The 21,709-nt window shown below is 40.6% G+C and overlaps 1 protein-coding gene across 13 annotated transcripts in view; it reads right to left on the bottom strand.

Annotated features, from left to right (window-relative positions):
• Positions 1-21,709, bottom strand: part of SPIDR (scaffold protein involved in DNA repair) — a 403,848-nt gene that overhangs the window by 235,101 nt on the left and 147,038 nt on the right. For all 13 annotated transcript variants that reach the window (XR_009559681.1, XR_009559679.1, XR_009559678.1 and 10 more), the window contains exon 8: positions 8,488-8,701. Coding sequence is in view for 3 of the 13 variants with exons in the window: in XM_030859801.3 (XP_030715661.1) it covers positions 8,488-8,701 (214 nt within the window). In the remaining 10 variants the exon portion in view is untranslated. The remainder of the gene's footprint in view (positions 1-8,487; positions 8,702-21,709) is intronic.

Raw genomic sequence — 21,709 nt, 5'->3', positions numbered from 1 at the left:
GTCGCCCTCCGTCTGCTATTGCTGACGATCCTTCAGCTCTACCATCTCTCACCACCTCTCCCTCCTCCAGTCAGTAACTCTTCTTGCCTGTTCACTCGATGCCAGCCCCTGGATGCCAGCTGTTGTACTGTACTACTGTACTTTTTAAGGTACTGTACTGTAAGATTAAAAAGGTGTTTTTCTGCGTTTTTTAATGTGTTATTTGTGTGAAAACTATTATAAACCTATTAAAGTACAGTACTATATAGCAGATTGTGTTACTTGGATACCTAGGCGAACTTTGTTGGACTTACGAGCAAACTGGACTTACGAACGTGTCATATGTAGGGGACTTGCTGTATAGTCACAATGTGAGGTATAGTGGGGGTTAGAACTTCAGTATATGAATTTAAAGGGAACACAATTCAGTCTGTAACAACTTTTGTGGCCTAACATCTGGGTTTAGTTGGAGAACCTTCTATGCACAGTTAAGAAGAATATATATTTTGCTGTTTTGAGATAAGAGTGCTCTCTACATACTTGTTAGGTCTAACTGGTTTACTGTGTCATTCAAGTCTTCTGTTTCCTTATTGACCTTCTGTTCGTTCTGTTCATCATTGAAAGTGGGATACTGAAGTCTCCAACTATTTACTGTAGATTTGACTATTTTCAATTCTTTCAATTTTTGCTTCATATATTTTTGGGGCTCCTTTGTTAGGTACATGTATGTTTAGAATTGTTATATTGAATCTTTTACCAATATATAATATCCTTCATTTCTCATAACCTTTTTTTTAAATTTAAAATCTATTTTTCCTGACAATAATACATCCGCCCAGGTTCTCTTTTAGTTACTATTTGTATGAGATATATATTTGTTTGTTTTACTTTCAACCACTTTGTGACCTATATCCAAATCGAGTTTCTTGTAGACAGCACATAGATAAAACCTGTTTTTTTGTTGTTGTGGTTTTGTTTTTGTAAATGCAATCTGCTAGGCTCTAACTTTTAATAGTTCGGTTTCATCGTTTTACATTTAATGTGATTACTGATAAGGAAGGTTTTATTTCTACCATTTAGCTATTGTTTTCTGTATGCCTTATATGTTTTACTTTTTGTTCTTCAGTTTCTTCATAACTGCTTTTCTTTTTTTAACTTAGGTGGGTTTTTTTTTTGGTATTGTGCTATTTTAATTATTTCTTCCCTTTGTCTACATTTTTGAGTTATTTTCTTAACTTTTACCTTTGAATTACAATTACTAAGTGTAACAACCTATTTTGGAAAATACCAAGATGAACATCTGTATACTTTGTATTCTCATTAACACAGATTTATAAAGTATATGAATATTTCTCTTAAATCATACAGGAGAAAGAGAACATTACAAACAATACCAAAATTACAATAACATTGCCTTTTATATTTACCTTTGTAGTTACTTTTCCCAATGTTCTTCATTTTTTCTTGGGTTCAAGTTGCCTCTTTTTTTTTTTTAGAATTTTTTTGATGTGGACCATTTAATTTTTTTAAGTCTTTACTGAATTTGTTACAATATTGCTTCTGTTTTATGTTTTGGTTTTTGGCTGCGAGGCATGTGGGATCGTAGCTCTCCGACCAAGGATCAAACTCGCACCCCCTGCATTGGAAGGTGAAGTCTTAACCACTGGACCACCAGGGAAGTCCTCAAGTTGCTGTTTAGTATCCTTTCGTTTCAGCCTGAAGGACTCCCTTTAGTATTTCTCCTAAGGTAGGTCTACTGGTAATAAATGCCGTTCAGCTATTGATATCTGGAAATGTCTTAATTTCTCTTTCATTCTTGAAGGGTAGTTTTACCAGAGAGATAATTCTTGGTTGACAGGTTTGGTTTTTTTTTTTTTCCTTTCTGGTTTTAAATATGTCATCAACTGCTTTCTGACCCCACAGGGTTTTTTTTGTTTGTTTTAAACATGTCCCAATTTATTTTATAAGGCCCTAATAATTTTGAAACCAATAGGGACATTACAAGAAAGGACAGTGTAGGCCAATTTCTCTCATGCATACGATGCAAAAATTCTAAACTAGATATTAGGAGATTAATTCCAACAATACATAAAAATGATATACATTACCTATAAGTGGGCATTGTTCCAGGAATTCTCAAAGATGATATACAAAAACACAGTATGCATAGGCTCAGCATTAGTAGTCATCAACAAAATGCCATTTAAAATGAGACTTTTTACTTACTTTTTTATTGAAATCTAGTTGACTTACAATGCTGTGTTAATTTCTGCTGTACAACAAAGTGACTCAGTTATACGCATATATACATTCTTTTTTATGTTCTTTTCCATTATGGTTTATCACAGGATATTGAATACAGTTCCCTGTGCTAAAAAGTACGACCCTGTTTATCCATTCTGTATGTAACAGTTTGCACCTACTAACCCCAAACTCCCAGTCCATCCCTCCCCCACCCTGCCTCCCCCTTGGTAACCACAAGTCTGTTCTCTATGTCTGTGAGTTTGCTTGTTTTGTAAATAGGTTCATTTGTGCCGTATTCTAGATTCCACATGTAAGTGATATCATATGGTATGTCTTTCTCTGACTTAACCTTACTTAGTATGATAATCTCTAGTCGCATCCATGACCCCACAGTTTTCAATGAGATATCAGCTCTTAATATTATTGAGGATCCCTTGTACATGACAAGTTCCTTTTATATTTCTGCTTTCAAAAGTTTTTGTCTTTAGATTTTGACAATTTCACTACAATATGTCTTGGTGTCGATCTCTTTGATTTTATTGTGTTTGGAGATCACTTACCTCCCTGGATATGTATATTTATGTCTTTCATCAGATGTGGGTCGGGGCGGGGTGGTTCACCCATTATTTCTTCAAATACTTTTTCTGATGTTTCCTCTCTTCTTCTAGTACTCCTATAATGCACATGTTTCTCTATTTGATAAGACATATCCCACAGGTCTCTCAGGGTATCTTCATTTTTCTTTTTGTTCCTCAGACTATATAAGTTCAATTGTCTTATCTTCAAGTTCACTTATCTTTTGTTTCACTTGTTTAAATCTGTTGTAGAACCTCTCTAGTGAGTTTTAAAATTTAAGTTATTGTATTTGGGTTGGCCAAAAAGTTCCTTTGATTTTTAAGTAAAAATAAAAGATACATTTTTTCATTTTCACCAAGAACTTTATTTAACAATGTGTTCTTGATTTGATCACTGTCAACTTCAACTGGTCTACTCAACCATGGAGCATCATCCAGAGAGAAATCTCCAACACAAAACTTCGCAAACCACCTTTGACATGTTCAATCAGTCACAGCACCTTCTCCATACACTGCACAAATCTTTTTTTGCGTTTTTACCTTTCTTGAAATGATAAAGCATAATATGCCAAAAATGTTGCTTTTTTTCTCCATCTTCAATATTAAAATGGCTACACAAAAACTCACCAGTTTTGGTAAGGTTTCTTTTAAATGCACTGATATGACAGCTATCACCATACAGTCTAACAAAATTGTTTCGAATGAAGTTAAAAGACAACTAAGCGCTACTAGAGCCATCCTATGGAAAAAACTGAACAAACTTTTTGGCCAACCCAATACTCTTCAGCTCCAGAATTTCTCTTTGCTTTTTATAATTTTTCTATCTTTACTTATATTTTCATTTTGCTCACATATTATTTTCCTGATTTCCTTTAGTTTTTAATATATAGTAAACCTTTAACTCACTGGAAATATTTAAGACAGTTGATTTCACATACCTGACTAATAATTCCAATGTCTGGGCTTCCTCAGCGATGTCAATTTTTTTTCCTGTGAATGCACCAATTCTTCCCTGTTTCTTTGTATATTTTGTAATTTTTGTTGAAAACTGGACATTTCAGTATTATTTTGGCATAACTCGGGGAATTTAATTCTTCCATTCCACAGGGGCTGCTGAAGCTTAACTTACTGAGAGCTGGATTCATCCATTTATGAATTTTCCATACTATTTTGTAAGTTGTGTGCTCCTTGTCTTGTGTAGCAAAGTGGTATTTTTGTTTCATTGTCTCTGTCATCAGCTAGACCTGACAAAGATTCACTTAAATGTTTGGTTCCAAACAGCAGGGAGGTAGACATGTACTGTCTCTTCAACTCTCCTGGAAACCACTTCAGCCTGTGAAGGGGCTGGAAAAATGTCCACTAGCCTCTGCGCCAGTGCCTCAGTGATCAAAGCTTCATTCAGCAATCAGTACAAACCCTGATATACTGCCCACCCTGGCTCTAGCATTCTGCACCAGGATTGTGGAGATGGGTGATGTGGGACAGTAGCTGCTACCAGCAGCTGAAATTCCCCATTTTTTTTTAACATCTTTATTGGAGTATAATTGCTTTACAATGGTGTGTTAGTTTCTGCTTTATAACAAAGTGAATCAGCTATATGTACACATATGTCCCCATATCCCCTCCCTCTTGCGTCTCCCTCCCTCCCACCCTCCCTATCCCACCCCTTTAGGTGGTCACAAAGCACCGAGCTGATCTCCCTGTGCTATGCAGCTGCTTCCCACTAGCTATCTATTTTACATTTGGTAGTGTGTATATGTCCATGCCACTCTCTCACTTCGTCCCAGCTTACCCTTCCCCCTCCCTGTATTCTTTACCAAAATCTTCCCTCGACCACAAATGTTCAACTCTATAGAATTCTAAAGTCATACTTCACATGGTTCCTGCCCGTGCAGCAGCTGTTTAGGTGGAGGTGTGGGTTCCTGGAACTCCCTGCTCTATGTTCTGAGACACCACTCTCCTTAGTTGCCCTCCTGATCCACCTTCTTAGACTAGGAAGACAGTGGTCACTTGTTTGTATGCTCCCCTCTTCTTCTGCTTCCCTCTGCTGTGAATCAAAATGCACATTTTCATATTAGATACTCTGAGCACTCCTATAATACAGTAACTAGTACGCATTTAACCAGCCTTTCCCAAAGTTATTTAAGCACAAGGCCTTCTGGTCATATTCCTATGAAGACCCTATGGAAAAGTGCCCCATGGAGCAAGAGCTGACACCTGCTTCTCCTTCTTTCTCATGTAAGCATGAGTGACAGATTTCCTTCTCTTCCTCCCTCTAGTTTTTCAGATTATCCAGATTACTGTCATGGTGCTCATTTTTTCATTTTCACACTGCAGTAGTTTTCTATTTATTTCTTTTTATTATTTATTTTTTTTATTTTTTATTTATTTTTATTTTATTATTTATTTATTTTTTTATTTTATTTATTTATTATTATTTATTTATTTATTTTCTATTTATTTCCTCTGAAGACACTCTGTAATTTTGGTGGGAAAAGACTGGCTGTCATAACAGGAAGATAATCTCACCCTATAAACAAACTTTCCACCTTCAGCATTGCTTTACTCCTAGCAATTTCTTCATCTCACAGAATCCCAGGTGGCAAAGATGGAGCAGGAACAAAAGCAGCTGTGAACAAGCCTGAGGGCTCTACCTCGGCAGTTACCACACATGGCTTACACTGAAAACCAGACCAGCTGACAGTTTCTCTTTGGGCACCACAGTCTCTCTTGTGTTTACTCAGGGCTTTAGGTATTGCTGGTGTCAAGAAGGTACTGCTGACTGTGCCATCAAAATCTGCCCCAAGTCTCCCCATTTTACTACATGGTGCCCTAACTCACTTGTTTCCTCAAGCCAGAAACTCAGAGGAATCTTGTTTCTTGTCTCTCCTTCACAAACCACATCAAATCCATCAGCACATCCTGGTGCTGCCAACTCTGAGATACGTACTGAATCTACTGTTTACCATCCTAGTCCAAGTCATCATCTTCCCGCACACTTGAGCTACTCCCAAAGTCTCCTGGATGCCTTTACTCTGGCCTCCTTCTAAGTTATCCTGCACAAATTTCAAACTGTGAGTAAGACCACATCCTTCCTTTCCTAGACAGCAGGAAGGATTTAACACACCAGCTCTTTAACATTGTGCACATGTTCTCCATCCTCACTTGCTGCCACTCCTGCTGCAGAATTCCCCTTCATCCATATGAACTATGTATATTCCTGCATACACCATGCCACTCTGGCCTCTTGTTCTTTGCTAATTCAGCCTCCTCTACTGCAAATGCCCTCACAGCCCCTTCTTTGGTTCTTTCCATACACACACACACACACACACACACACACACACACACACACACTCTCTCTCTCTCTCTCTCTCTCTCTCTCTCTCTCCCCGCTACCGACCTATCAGTCATGCTTACCTCTTCACCGCTCTCACATCCTTTGTACAGACCTCTATTACTATACTTCCTAGAGTCTTTATCACATGTTTATTTGACCTTTCTCTTCCACCATAAAGTGAGTCCCTTAAGGGCAGAGACGATTTGTCATTCATTTTGAATACTGTTTTACCCATTATTTAGCATAAGACTTATTATACAGTAAGTAAACATCAAAAAATGCTTCTTAGCGAATGTACAAATCAATGAAATACATTGATACACCCTCTCATTCAAACAGGGAACATAACAAGACTGACAACATCTTGATGATTATCTAATACTCAACATTAATCATATAGTTATTGAATGTCTACCATAGGCCAAGCATTATTCTAGTCACTAGGAATACAGTAGTGAAAAAGTTTTGATTTGGAAGTTCTAGCCAATGCAATAAGACATGAAACACGTAAAGAAGCATAAGTATTAGGAAGGAAAAATCAAAATTGTTATCATAAGTAACATAATTGTATAAATAGAAAAGTTTTACTATACAAAACAGACATATGAATTGATAAGAATATCCCCCGGGCCCCAATGAATATATGAGTAAAAGTTAAGAAAAACAATTTGCAAAAGAGAAGCTGTCAACAGTAAATAAATATAAGAGAAAGTATTCAGTTTGAGTATTCAGCAGCAGGGACTCTACTATGAGGTTTACAGTTTACTTAACTGTATCAAGAAATCACAGCAGTAACAGCAACAACAAAATGTATACCCTTTTGGGATTGACCCATATACACTACTGATGCTATGTATAAAATAGACAACTAATGAGAATATACTATATAGCACAGGGAACTCTACTTACTGCACTGTGGTGACCTAAATGGGAAGGAAATCCAAAAAAGAGGGGATATATGTATATGTATAGCTGATTCATTTTGCTGTGCAGTAGAAACTAACACAACATTGTAAAGCAACTATACTCCAACAAAAATTAATTAAAAGCAAAAAAAAAAAGGTATATCCTTTAATCCATTAAAACAGTTCCTAAAATCTACTCTGAGAAATAACCCGAAATATGTAAATACATATATATGAATATCTATTAAAGAGTTATTTATGTTAGCAAAAGAATGGGTATATACTATATGCTGAGAATATGGAAAGAGTAAAGAAATCATAATGTGCAGTCATGAAAATGTTGACGGTGGTATTGACGTGACTGCTGAGAAACTGTCAGCAGTGGAAACAGCTATAAGCTTTACAAGTTATTATGGTAACAATATATTGAGAAGCACAAAACCCACATTCAAAGGTGTCTACTGCATCAGAAGTCAGGATCATGGTCACCCGGAGCAGGAGGAAGAGGAAGGAAAGGGGAGAGTGTTGCAGTCTCAGGTATGGACTGCATTCTATTTCTTGGACTGGACAGAAATGTATTCACTTTGTGATTACTTGATGAAATGTATACTTATAATCTGTGTACGATTCTATATTGTATATTATATTGTTCAATTTAAAAATGTATTAGAAATTTAAATAAAATAAAGTAATGCAAGTTACCCTCTGATATCCTCAGCCTGTCTGTGGAAGAATTTAATTAGAGACTGATGATCACTCACTATGGACACAATGAAAAGATCCCTCCTCTGGGGAAGAAGTTTAACTTAAAGATCTTTAAGTTGAATTCAAACCTAAGAATTTAACAGATGAATGAAACTTAAAAACTGTCAATAAAATTAACAGCCCTTAAAACAAGTCTGCTCAAACCTTCCCTCTTCTTTTGGTGGTAAAAATTAATACCCTATGCAGAAGAAAACAAACATGGTATCCTCAAAAATAATTTCTGATCCACTAATGACCACTTATGCCCCTGAAGATCAAACCCTATTATGTCTTAATTCGTGATTTTTATCCCCCTAAAGTAATTAGCAAAGAAGTATTAAATTAATGTGTATTATTCTATTGTCACATAATCACTCTTACAAAAATTATATTTCTAAGAAAGATAAAAACAAAAACAGCCAGATTTCATAACAACACACCACTTAAGCAGGAATCTTGATGTGCTTGTTTCTCCCTCACCACCTCACCACCCCCGCCAAATTATCAAAAATTTGCTACCAGAAATACAAACGAGCCATCAGAGACAGTTCAGAGCTTCTGTTACATAAAATCTATGTCGAATCCTGGCTCCATCCCCTGGCATTACTGTATAATAAAGTGACAAAAATGTTCGTGATAAAAAGGTCTTTTGAGACAAACTCACAGTTGAGGACTGTGGGGATCAGTTCTCTGCACTCACCAGGGAGGGTAGATGCGGATGATGTCTTGTGGAAGTCCCCGGAGGCAGCGTGCAGTCTCCTTGGCGAAGAGAACCCTCAGGCCAGTCCCAGGGGCCCCACCCTGAGAAGAGCTGTCAGCCTGCAGCCCCGATAACTGCTCACACATTGCAACTTGGATCGTGCATTCCTCATGAAGCTCTAGAATTCTCACAGTTAATATACCAGATTTTATACCTAGAAGGTGAAGAAAAGAACAAAAGCAAAAATGAAGTCTAAAAGACATATGGTCCAAGTGTGAATAAAATTATCATGAAAAAGAGAATCACTTTCAGATAGCCTTCTTCACCTGGAGAAAATGGTCTATATATTGATACTTTGAAAAGTAAAATACAGACTCTAACATGCTCATGGTAACATCTTTTTTTTAAATCAATATATCCTGCATGTTGCATTTAATATGTACATTTTAAGCAACATAAGAAACAGTTTTCTATCATAAAGAAACAGTCTTGCACATACGGGAAACTCAGATCCATCACTTCACAAAGCATGTTTTCACTCCAAAACTTGAACCCTTTCAAAAATCACAACAAAAGGAGTATGACCGGGTCCTCTCCACCTCATTACCTGCTCTGATTGTCTACTTTGAAATGACACAGTATGACTGGCCGGCTGCAAGTATTCTAACGATCGTGGACGTTCAAAGTTGAGGATTTCTGTGGACTGATGGGAGTTAGGGCTCTAAATTTAAATGGGTGGAATTCGATCTGGATTCAATCACTGGGTCTCTTATTAATTAAGTTGGCCAAGTTACACAGCATTTAAACACCTCATTTTTCTCATGTGTAAACTGGGGATCATGCCACCTGCCTCGATTAACATTTTTAAGAATTAAGTAAGATAGATAAAGTTGACAGTGTGCATAGCCTATAACCTGGAAATCCCAGCGACGTACCCAGGAACTCTGTCACATGCACCAGGAGATCTAGACAAGGCTGCACATCTCAGTGTTGTTTGTAAGAGGAGGAAACCCAGCATCAGTCCATAGCCAATGGGTAAACTGTGGTGGGTTCATGGAAGAGACACTCTACAGAAGCTTATGTGAATGGACCTGATCTGTACATATCAGCTCGGAGAGATCTCAAATACAAGAGGGGTAAACAGATATGTACAGCCTAACACCCATAATGTTATTTTTCTTGAACACAAAGACTAATAAAATATTGTTACAGGTACATATGTCATACAGGTACATAAATATGGACTAGCAGGACACACAGAAAACTCGTTGTAACTGTTGAATCATGCGAGAAAGAGGAGTGTGACTCAGGAAGGGAACCCAGGGGATTTCAAACTTATCTGCCGTATTGTTTGTTATAAAAGATTAATATGTGTTATTAATTCTAGGTAGTAAATACGCTTTTTTTATTACTCTCTGCTTTTTAGTTAAAAAAAATAAATGAATTAAATGAGATAAAACCGAAGTGTCCGGTACAGTGCCTTGCTAATAACAGACACCAATATGACTTTCATTACCACTTTAGCTAACTGGTTAACAGTGAGTATAAAAATTAACATTTAAACAGTACCAGCGCCTTAGTTATATAGTTTAATTTCGTTTTCATTTCTTTCTCCCTTTCACTTTTCTCTAGTCATCTTCCCCTGGACCCCAAGTTTTCCACGCCCTGCTCTCTCTGAGTGCCTTCAGCAAGCGTTCATGTATGAAGCAAGGTCATGGCATCTCCCCAGAGCACTATCCGGAACTATGATTTCTAAGTATGTGTCTATCGTGAGACTGTTTCTCAAGGTAAGAAGGAAACAGAAGGGGGAAGGATGTGACCAAGCACATCCTAAGCTGTGCTGGCTCAGCTGGGCTGGTCACTATGGAGAGTAAAACACACTGGAAAGAACGGTGCTGCCTAGGAAGTGAAGACTCAGCCTGCTCTGCCGCGACAGGTGTCTTTTTAATAAAAAGCAGCTCACCTCAGCTGGTGAACAGGAAAAGAAGTCAGGATATGTGGGGGTCACTGCGGTGAGCACACCGTTTTTCCTGGGCAGGGCAGCAATGCAGTGGGTAGAGTTCAGCTCACTGGCAGCAAAGGGAAAAGCCCTAGTGGTAGGGACTGCACTAGCCACAGGCAAATTTCTGGACATACTTTAGGAGTTTTTAAAACTTTTACCTGTGCTCAGGGGTTACCCCCAACACTATCCTCGGCCACCAGCAGCGGCCGCTGTCCAGAGCCCCGTGGCCCGTGCTCTCCAGCACCCACTGTCCTGCTGGAGTTCAAGCGGCCAGTGGTGCCCGGGCAGCACCGTTCTCCCTTTGGGTAACCAATCACTGGCATGTGCGGCTGATTAAAAAGCGATATAGGTTTTCAGCGGTCTGCCCCCAACCCTACAGTCCACATAGACCCTGACAGACTTTACAAAAGGCAAGACACTACAGAAACACATAAATAGTATTACAGCAGAAATACCTATATATTTATGATGAGTCACACTGCTACTGACTGCAGTTTCTTTGAAGATTTTTATGAGAACTCCTGACAACATCTAATAACTATGAACCCCGATTTGACCATCACCACAGCATGCTTGGTGACTAAACAGGTTTGGGAGTGCTATCTTGGATGCACACAGGGCTGCGAACAGCACTTCTCCACCAAGCACCGTGAAGTCCCTCCCACAGGATGTGCTCCCACACAGGCCTGAGGAGAAGCCAGTGGTCTGCCTTCCCTGCACAAAGTAAGCAGCGTAATGTCCTCTTCCTCTGAGGGAGACAACCCAAGACAAGTTATGCATTCGATGCAAGCTTTCAATCTGAGCACAAGAGATGCTGGTTTTACAAGCGAAGAAGACTGTTCTGCAGTTAGATGGAGGAAACATAAAAGGCCATTCTGGGGCTTCCCTGGTGGCGCAGTGGTTGAGAGTTCACCTGCCGATGCAGGGGACACGGGTTCGTGCCCCGGTCCGGTAAGATCCCACATGCCGCGGAGCGGCTGGGCCCGTGAGCCATGGCCGCTGAGCCTGCGCGTCCGGAGCCTGTGCTCCGCAACGGGAGAGGCCACAACAGTGAGAGGCCTGCGTACCGCAAAAAAAAAAAAACAAAAAAAAAAACAGCCATTCTGTGACAGTGGGGCAAGTTTTCCATAAATGCTGTGAGACTCAGCCAAAGTTTCATGTTGTCAAGGAAGTGTCTCCCGAATCTCAGCCAGAGCCAACTATTCCTTCCCTCTGAAATCCTCAAATACCTTATCTACACTTACAAGTACCCTCCTTTTTAAATGGAGATAGTATCAGCTATAGTCTAGAACACTGCAAACATTGAGAGAGAGAGAACAGAAAGCCTACAGTGCAGGGCCTGGTCTGTCACCCATACAATAATGGCTGCCACTGTCATCAGTCACTGTCACAATATCAACTTTTCAAGGCATTTTCAAATCTATTACGGTACTTGATCCACAATAACCCTATGCGATAGGTAAGGAAGATATTAATCTCCCTTTTTGACAAATAAAACTGAACAAGTTAGTTGCTCATATGACTTTCTTAAGGTTAGAGAGGATTACTGGCAGATTTTATGCTCAAAACTGAGTATTCTCACAAGTCCTATACTTGAAGTGTCTCAAGGGTAAATGGCAGTTAAAGACAGGAAACTGAGGATGCTTTTTTTCTCTATTTTATTATGCTCAAACGTCGGACTTGTTTAAATGTTTAAAAAAAAAAGAAAAAGAAAAAGCACACCAGGTTGAGAAATGGACTCAAGTGAGGCTTCTCGCTGGTTGGGCACAGTCAGGATTTCAACACTGAAAAGGAAGAGTATAATTTGACAGAAACCAAACGCTGAGGAAGAAGTGCCCCGAAGACCAAATGGAAAGCACAGATATCAACACAGCACGAAAGTGGTTAAGACACAGGAACAGACGATTCACAGAGGAAATACACCACAGGATCTAGTAATTTCTATCCATACATATGCCGAGCAGATGAAACACTCTGTAGTTAAAATGGCAAATAGTTAACTTAAAGGCTAACATTTGATGAATGAATGCATGAATGAGTGAGTAAGTGATTTATTTTATCAGGAAACTTCTCTAAAAAAAAAGTCTTTGATTTTAAATGAGCAAGAGGCCACAAAAGAAGTGAGCAAGTAATATAAGAATAAAATATATTTTTGATTCCTGGCTTAAATGACTTATTTGAAATACACAGGTGGCTAGGGTCCATTTATATGCATGTTAATTCCAATCCTCCTCAGTAGGTTATGCTGATGAATTAATATATATTGTGAGGAAAACATTCACGAATACTTATACAAAAAATACTATACAAGAAATTAACAAAAACTATAAAAGAAAGTACCAGGTGAAGCAAGTTAGTACGGGGGGAGAAATACTGAAATCATCCTCCTATAGAGACAGAGAAACATCGGTAATTTTTTATCATGAAATACTTTTCATAATATAATTGTTGCACTAACTTTAAGCTGTTCCACTTCATTATCCACACGATGACTGCAGAGTAATTTGGGATCCTCCCTGTATGATTACTCTCTTTATCTTCATAAATATTCTAACAGGCTAATCCATAAAGCGTCGTGATTTAAAATATATGTCCTACTATTCTCTGAAACTGGTACTTTTTCTCTTCTTCAGGCCAAATCATCAACAGGTGCCCACCATTACTTTTTTCCTCAGTCCTCACCCATCATGTACGCGCACACATACACACACACAGATTGGGGTAGGAGGGCAAGACAGCACAGCAAGGGTCAGGGATGGAGATCAGGGGAGTTTAAAGTACACCTGCTTCCTGTGCAGACAGAGGAGCAGGTTTCTCTCTCTCTCTCTCTCTCTCTCTCTCTCTGTGTGTGTGTGTGTGTGTGTGTGTGTGTGTGTGTGTGTGTGTGTGTGTGTGTGTGTGTGTGTGTGTGTGTGTGTGTGTGTGTTAGGGGCAAGGGACAGGGGTAACAGTGGTGTCATGATATCAGTGTTGGATTTATTAAGGCTGAGATACCTCTTAGTTATTACAGCCTGGCCCTAACTGACCTCCGCAGTCTGGTACCTGACTACTCTGCCCTAACACAAGGCCCTCCAGAGTGGCCCTCTGGTACATGTAAATTTAACGACAGCCACCTCTGTTCTTGAATCCTTCAGGCGCCAACCACTGAGTAATCCAGACAACCGTCCACTGTTTAGAGACACCTTTGTTACCAGTTACTTCTCACTGCTCTACCCTCAAATTCCACAACTCTACTCAAGTATCTTTACGTTGTTTCTATACCCATACTTTAAGAAAGCATTTCACCACCACCTCCCAGGTGAATTCTCTAACCACAGTTCTGCTTTTCCATTCAGCAGGGTTGATCATTCTCCTTTATGTCATCACTGTACCACTGTACCAAGATTTTAACACATGAAATGAATAATTTAGTCTATTAAATCATGAACTCTGTGCTGTACTTGGATAAATACCAATAAAATATGTAAGAGCTGAATGAACTCGAATAATACAAACTGATGTAAAGGAATTTGGGGGACTATTTTTCTGTTCTTGATTTCACTGCCAACCAAGATGGTTTTGACCTACCTCCCTCACCTCAACTGGTTTTGATATTTACCCAAAGGATGCAAATTAAACTGTAATTCAAGTGATGCTCCAAAAAGAAAAATAAACAATACAGTCCAAAATCAAATCCAAATGATGGTTTTTCTATTCACTGTATTGTACCACTGCTTTTTTTCATTACTATGCACTGAAAGTTGAATTGTACTTATTTGTACACAATTAGACTATCTTTTCTTTTGAAAGGTTACAACTATGCTTAATTTTACCAATGATCCCAAACACCCAGCAATATTATGTGCCTGTGAGTATTCAGTTAGTGACTCTCTAATTAACTGCATTATTATATTATTATTAATGCTTGGTACATCAAAATTTTAGTTTCTGAGTAAATGTTGTAAGCTGCCAGGAGATTCATTTCACAGATAATTTCACAATAAAATTCATAAAGCTTTAAGCAGGAGGTCTAGATTATAATACCTAAAAACTAAATTCTGAAGAAATTTACACCTTTACCCTGTAAAAGCACTTTTCTGTTTAAAATTTATGCTCCCCCATAAAATTTTAAGTCATCTGGCAATGATGAACAGACACATTTCTTAACCACAACTGCTTACTGAACTGTAAACAATTGTGCTTTCACTTCTTGATTCTACATTTTTTTCTTTTGGCCTTTTCACCCAGTTTAAAATATTCTCTGCCAAAAGCCACAATAATTCTAAGCATGAAACAGAAATCCGAAACCCAACTCTTAAAAAAAAAAAGACTAGATAATACTAACCAGGAGACTGTAATGTTCATCAGAGTCCCTAGCAAGGAGAACAAACAGAATTTAGCAGAGCACACCAGCCACCTGGGATCACAGTGTCACAGTGCTATCACCAGGCACGTCACCATGACCTGCTCTACAGGGGTAGCCTGTATTGTTCTGTAGAGGGTGAATGGGCAATAGAAGGTCCCATTTTTTAAGAAATCCAAGTAAGGAAAAAGCATACAAAGGCTCCAGGAAGGCAATAGGTCCCTAAGCAAAGTTCGTACAAAACCAGAGAAGAGGGAGTGCTCTGGACCGAATGTCTGTGTCCCCACTAAATCCATGTGTTGGACCCCTATCACCACAGTGCGGCTGTATTTGGAGATGGAGCCTCCAAGAAAGCAATTAAGGCTGAATGAGGTCACCAGGGTGGGGCCCTGGCCTGACAGGATTAGCGAGTATCCTTAGAAGAAGAGACACCAAGAGATTCCCTATATCTCTCTGCTGAGCACAGAAGAAAGGCCATGTGAGCACACATCCAGATGGCTGCTACCTAAAAGCCAGGAAGAGGGCTCTCACTAGAAACTGACCATGGTGGCACCTCAATCTTGAACTTCCAGCCTCTCGAACTGTGAGAAAATAAATGTCTGTTGTTTAAGCCCCGCATCTATGGTAATTTGTTATGGCAGCCCAAGCCGAATAAGACAGATTTTGGTACCATGAAGTGGGATGCTGCTGTAATAAATACCTGAAAATGTGGAAAGAGCTTTGTAACTGGGTAATGGGCAGAGGCTGGAGGAGTCTGGGGTGCTTGCTAGAAATATGGATGTTAAAGGTGATTCTGGTGAGGTATCAAACGGAAATGAGGAACAAGTTATTGGATACTGGAGGAAAGGTGATTGCTATGGACTGAATGTTTATGTCCCCCCCAAATCTATATATTGAGACCCTAATCCCTAATTTGACTGTGTTTGGAGGTGGGGCCGTTTGGAGATAATTAGGCCAAGAAGGTGGTGCCCTCATGAATGGGGTTAGTGCCCTTATAAGAAGAGACACAAGAGAGAGGATCTCTCTCTTAGCACGTGAGGACACAGCAGAAGGCAGCCATCTACAAATTAGGAAGAGGCTCTCACCAGGAACCAAATCAGCTGGTACCTTGGATTTGGACTTCCCAGCCCCCAGAGCTATTAGAAATAAATGTCTGTTGTTTAAGTCACCCAGTCTATGGTATTTTTATTACAGCAGCCCAAACTAAGACAGCAATTTTTATTATAAAATGGCAAAGAGCTTGACTGAATTTTTTTTAGTGTCGTATGGATGATGAAACATGTGAGTCGTGAGATTAGATAGTTATAAGAGATTTCTAAGCAAATGTTAAAGGTACGGCCTGAGTCCTCCTGACCTCTTACGATAAAATGCAAGAGAAAACAGATGGACTGAAGAAGGAATTGTTCTGCAAAAAGGAAGATTTGTAAAATTCTAAGCCTGTCCATATTGCAAAAAAATGAAAGAGCATGTTTGGAAAAGGATGCCGAAGGTGTAGCTAAACTGTCACTCAATGAAGAGATGATGTGATTAGAGGAGCAGAAACACTGCCAGTTTGAACTGAAGGAGACAGAACCCAGAGGAAATGAAGAAAGGCTGTTACACTTCCAACAGGGCAAAAGAACCATTCTGCTAATGTGCATCATCCTTCAAAAAAGGGAAGGATGACCCTAAAGGCAATCCAGAGATCGTAAGGGCTGGCACTCTCGCCACAGGCCCAGGGCAGGGCTGATATGTTCTCCTGGGTTTCAAAGGGTAGGGCTGCCTCTAGGGTTTGGGCGGGCGAGGCCGCCCCTCCCTGCCTGGGGTGGCGCCTCTGCAGAGAGCCCTGGGTGAGGCCCAAGAGAGCTGGGGCGACACTGCCCTCCAGTGGACCTGGAGGCCAGAGCACGGAACCAAAGAGCATTGTCTTTGAGCCTTAAAATCTACTAGAACTTCCCTTGGTAGTTTTTGGACTTGCTTGGGACATATCACCCCTTTCTTCCTTCCTATTTCTTCTTTTTGGAACGGGATTGTCTACTCTGTACCTGACCCAGCATTGTATTTGGAAGCACATAACTTGGGTTTCACAGGCTCACAGTTGTTGTGGAATTTTGCCTCAGGATGAATCAGACCTGAGTCTCACCCATATCTGATTTAGATGATATTTAGACGAAACTTTGGACTGTACAGTTGATGCTGGAATGAGTAAGACTTTGGGGGCTGCTGGGGTAGAATGAACGTATTTTGAATGTGAGAGGACATGAATTATGGAAGGCCAAGGGCACAATGTTATAGACTGAATGTTTTCGGCCCTCAAAATTCGTATGCTGAAGCCCCCCCCGCAACCCCCCAGTGTACCTATAGTTAGAGAAGGGGCCTCTAAGGAAGAAACTAAAGTTAAATGAGCTCGTAAGGACAGGGGCACTGATTCGATAGAATTAGTGTCCCTATGAGAAGAGAAACCAGAGAGCTGGATTTCTCTCTCTTCCTCTCTCTCTCTCTCTCTCTCTCTGCATGAGCGCACAGCCAGATGGCAGCTGCCTACAAGCCAGAAAGAGAGCCCTCACCAGAACCAGATCATGCAGGCACCCTGATCTCAGAATTCCAGCGTCTAGACCTGTAAGCAATAATGTCTGCTGTTTAAGCCACCCAGTCTGTGGTACTTTGTTATGGCTGCCCAAGCTGAGACAGGGGCTTATAACACGTTAAACTTCCCAAGGTGTAAATGTAAAATAGATAGCTAGTGGGAAGCAGCCGCATAGCACAGGGAGATCAGATCGGTGCTTTGTGACCACCTAGAGGGATGGGATAGGGAGGGTGGGAGGGAGACGCAAGAGAGAGGGGATATGGTGATATATGTATACGTATAACTGATTCACTTTGCTATACAGCAGAAACTAACACACCATTGTAAAGCAATTATACCCCAATAAAGATGCAAATAAATAAAGTTTCCTGTGCTATACAGAGAAAGAAAAAAAAATTTTTTTTCCAAGGTGTGGTGTGTATGGGACCACCGAGTGTGCAAACTGACCCCTTCCACTCTGAGTACAAAGAAAGGTCTTCTCTTCCATATTTAAAAACCTTATTTCATAGTACTGCAGGTAATATTTTTGGCTCAGAAAACAGGATTAAAATGGTGTCCAAAAATCACACTGAAAACAACTTTTAAAAGGTCACATGGGACTTCCCTGGTGGCGCAGTGGTTAAGAATCTGCCTGCCAATGCAGGGGACACGAGTTCGATCCCTGGTCCGGGATGATCCCACATGCCACGGAGAAACTAAGCCCGTGTGCCACAACTACTGAACCGGCGCTCTAGAGCTTGTGAACCGCAACTACTGAAGCCCACGTTCCCTAGAACCTGCATACTGCAACTACTGAGCCCATGTGCCGCAACTACTGACGCCTCTGCGCCTAGAGCCCGTGCTCTGCAACGAAAGAAGCCACCGCAATGAGAAGCCTGTGCACCACAATGAAGAGTAGCCCCCACTCACTGCAACTAGAGAAAGCCCACACGCAGCGACGAGGACCCAACGCAGCCCCAAAAAAACCCCAAAGTACCTTAAAAAAGGTCATATGGCTGTTAAATATCTCTATAAATTTAACATCAGCTGAAAAGTAAATAAATGCGATGAGAAAAATTTTAAGAACCCAATTACAAAATAGCAAATCACTAATTGGGGGTTGTTAGTAGAGCCCTCTAGAATTTGGAACTCATACCCACCCTCTTCTAAGCAATCCTGAAGAAGGACAGAATTGCATGTGCATCTGTAGAGAAGAGCATACCCACTGCCAGGGCAACACACTGTAAATCTTGTAGATACACTTACTGATGTGCTGATAGAATCCAGGGTGTCCCTACTGCCATGTTATTCTTTTTTATTTATTTATTTATCTATCTACCTATCTATTTATTTATATTTTGGCTGTGTTGGGTCTTAGTTGCTGCGCACGGGCTTTCTCTAGTTGCGGCAAACAGGGGCTACTCTTTGTTGCGAGATGCACGGGCTTCTCATTGTGGTGGCTTCTCTTGCTGTGGAGCACAGGCTCTAGGCGTGCAGGCTTCAGCAGCTGTGGCACGCGGGCTCAGTAGTTGTGGCGCACGGGCTTAGTTGCTTTGTGGCATGTGGGATCTTCCTAGACCGGGGCTTGAACCCGTGACCCCTGAGTTACCAGGCGGATTCTTAACCACTGCACCTCCAGGGGAGTCCTGCCGTGTTATTCTTGATACTTCCTCCACTATCAACCCTCAACCCCCTCTCACTCTCTAAGAACTATTAATAAAGGGTATTCCAGTGAAGAACTTCTAATTCATCAGTTAAGTCCATTTAAATTAGGTCAAAATAGGCAAAATCTACAATTAGGCAGAGCAGTACACGTCCCAGGAGGAGTACAGTGAATTCACAACTACTAAACAAAAGCAGGTATTTTGGTCTTGGGTGCTATCTCCTCCCAAGGACACTGTAACAAACACTAACAGGGAGGAGAGGGAAAAGAAGAGAGATTAACTCACGGATGAAAATGAGATGATATCATAAAAGTTATCATCTCTCAAAGGGCGTGCAGGGAGAGACCAGAGAGTGCAATCACAAGTGAAACACTCAGGGACCCGGAGGGGGAAGCACTCTGAGAATGACTTTACACAGGAACACTGGACAGGGACAGGTAAAAGAGCAACACAGAATCCCAAAGTAGAAATCACCTAAGGGTTGACAAAGTCAAATTTTCTCAGTAAAGAAACAGGCACAGATCAAGTGACCTGCATGGGCCTTCACTTCCGGCAGAGTTGGGACCATTTCTGCACTCTGGTGTCACATGGAATTTTAAAATTTACCACTGACACCATTTATTTACTACATAAACACATCCTGAGTCACCAGGCATGGCTCAGGTTGCTAGGTCAGCCCTACACTTCCTTGTAGCACTTTGCAGAGTTAGGATTTACCTACACTTTATATAATTACAATACAATAGGATACCAGAAGTATAACTACAAACAAAGAAAAGTATACTAGGCCTAGTGGTCAAGTGTATGTCATGAAAGACACAGGTGGTACAGGAAGGAGGTATGTAGCGCTGTGACGGGTGCAAGGTGGCACAGCAAGGGGTTGGGTTGTGAGAGATAACCAGTCAGGTAGGCTGGGACCCTGACCAAGAATGCTCACCAGAGACTTTAACGGTGATGGATATTTACTCTGAGAGAAGAGGCAGTCAATGGAAGTTTTTTAAAGCAGACAAGTGATATCAGATTTGCCTCTTAGGAAGATGACTCTGATAGTCTGAAAATGAGGAAAGGGCAGTGGCAGGGAGACCAGATGGAGACTGACACAGTAATCCAGGCCCAAGGGAACAGGGGCCTGAACTAGTGGTTGATGGGATCAATGGAGAGACTGACTTGAGAGGCAGTTCTAAGGTAGAATCACTAGCATCTAGGGACTGGATGGATTGAAAAAATGTACAAGAAAGCCCAATGTAAGGCTGCGCAGTTCATGCGCCCGGGCAGGCAGGTGCTGGGGCACGTTGAGTCTGCTGGGTCTGCAGGACGCTTAGGTGCAGGCGGTGCTGAGGCTGGGCCAGGAAAGGCCACAGGACAGACTTACCAGACCGCCTAGCAGTCCTGGCGGAGGTGGCATGGAGACCCCAGATTACCCAGGAAGGGGACACAGGACGAGAAGAGGGCCAAGACAGAAGTCTGAGGAACACCTGTTGACGCCAGCCATCCTTCAGGCACCAGCGTCCCAAGTGGAAATTATAACCCCTTTGAAAGTAAAAATGAGCTGAAGGAGTGTGGAAAACTAGACTGGTGAAAAGGTTAAGATGACACACACAAGATTTCACAGCATGGACAAAGGCCAGTGCGATACTGAACTAGGCTGGAGGATAAAAACGACAACTGGTTGAGCGAGCCAGAGAAAAGCCTGCCTTGCCAATATCAACACTTTTCTAAAGGTTAAACCAGAATTTTGAACATATAGATAACTTCTGTCATTAATGAGGTCCCAATTTAACTCTATGAATGAATTCTGATTCACTGAACCACATGTGGAATTCAAGGGGAGCCACGTTTTACCCACTGTATCATTCATTTAGAATGGGCTAACTGTGCAGTCTTATTTTTGGATCATTTACAACAGAAAACAGAAATGAAGATTCTTTTAAAGCTCAGATCTATCAGAAAACGATCTGTAGAATTACTATTTTTCTTTTCATGTAAAAAGAAATGGAGAAAGCACAGATTAAATAAATTTAGAGGGAACCTGAAAGCATCATTTAATTCTGCTGTATCACCAAACCTCATTTTATATACTTTTAGGTAGAAAAACTCGTAAGAATTAAAAATGGATGTGGCAGAAGCAGCCAAGGGGTGACAGATACGTTAGCTGGAGAGTTGAGTTTGGTATTAGTATCCCTTCCTCTGTTCCTCAGGTCCCATCATTATTTTTAACATAATTATGAAATAACTTGGTATTATGAAATTCATTCACATATGAATTCTTTATTCTTCTGTTAACTTATACTTAAAATGATCACTGGAAATTATAGTCATTTGGGACATGAAATCACATCTCTAACAGTGGGCAAACTAGTATCATACTTTGTTTCCTGACTTAAATAACTCAAGAGTATTAACGTGAATTCCTCCTGCCCATGACTACAAAGAACAATATTAAATACCACTGCTGTACCGAAATGTGGGTCTGGATATAAAAAAAGGGGGGAAAATAAAGCTTAGACCCTAATTGGCTTTCTGGTTTTATTGGTCAGAGGGGAGCTGGAGACAATCCAGAGGCAGCTCCCTTGACCCAGAGGAAAGGGGAAGTTAAGAAAAGGAACTGCGTGAAACCTCTCCAGCAACCTGGGGCTGACCCACACTGAGTAGGTCACAAGCAGTGTCCC

The sequence above is a fragment of the Globicephala melas genome, chromosome 17 (assembly GCF_963455315.2).
Source record: "Globicephala melas chromosome 17, mGloMel1.2, whole genome shotgun sequence".
Classification (NCBI taxonomy): domain Eukaryota; kingdom Metazoa; phylum Chordata; class Mammalia; order Artiodactyla; family Delphinidae; genus Globicephala; species Globicephala melas.
This window is presented reverse-complemented; position numbering and strand designations above follow the sequence as displayed.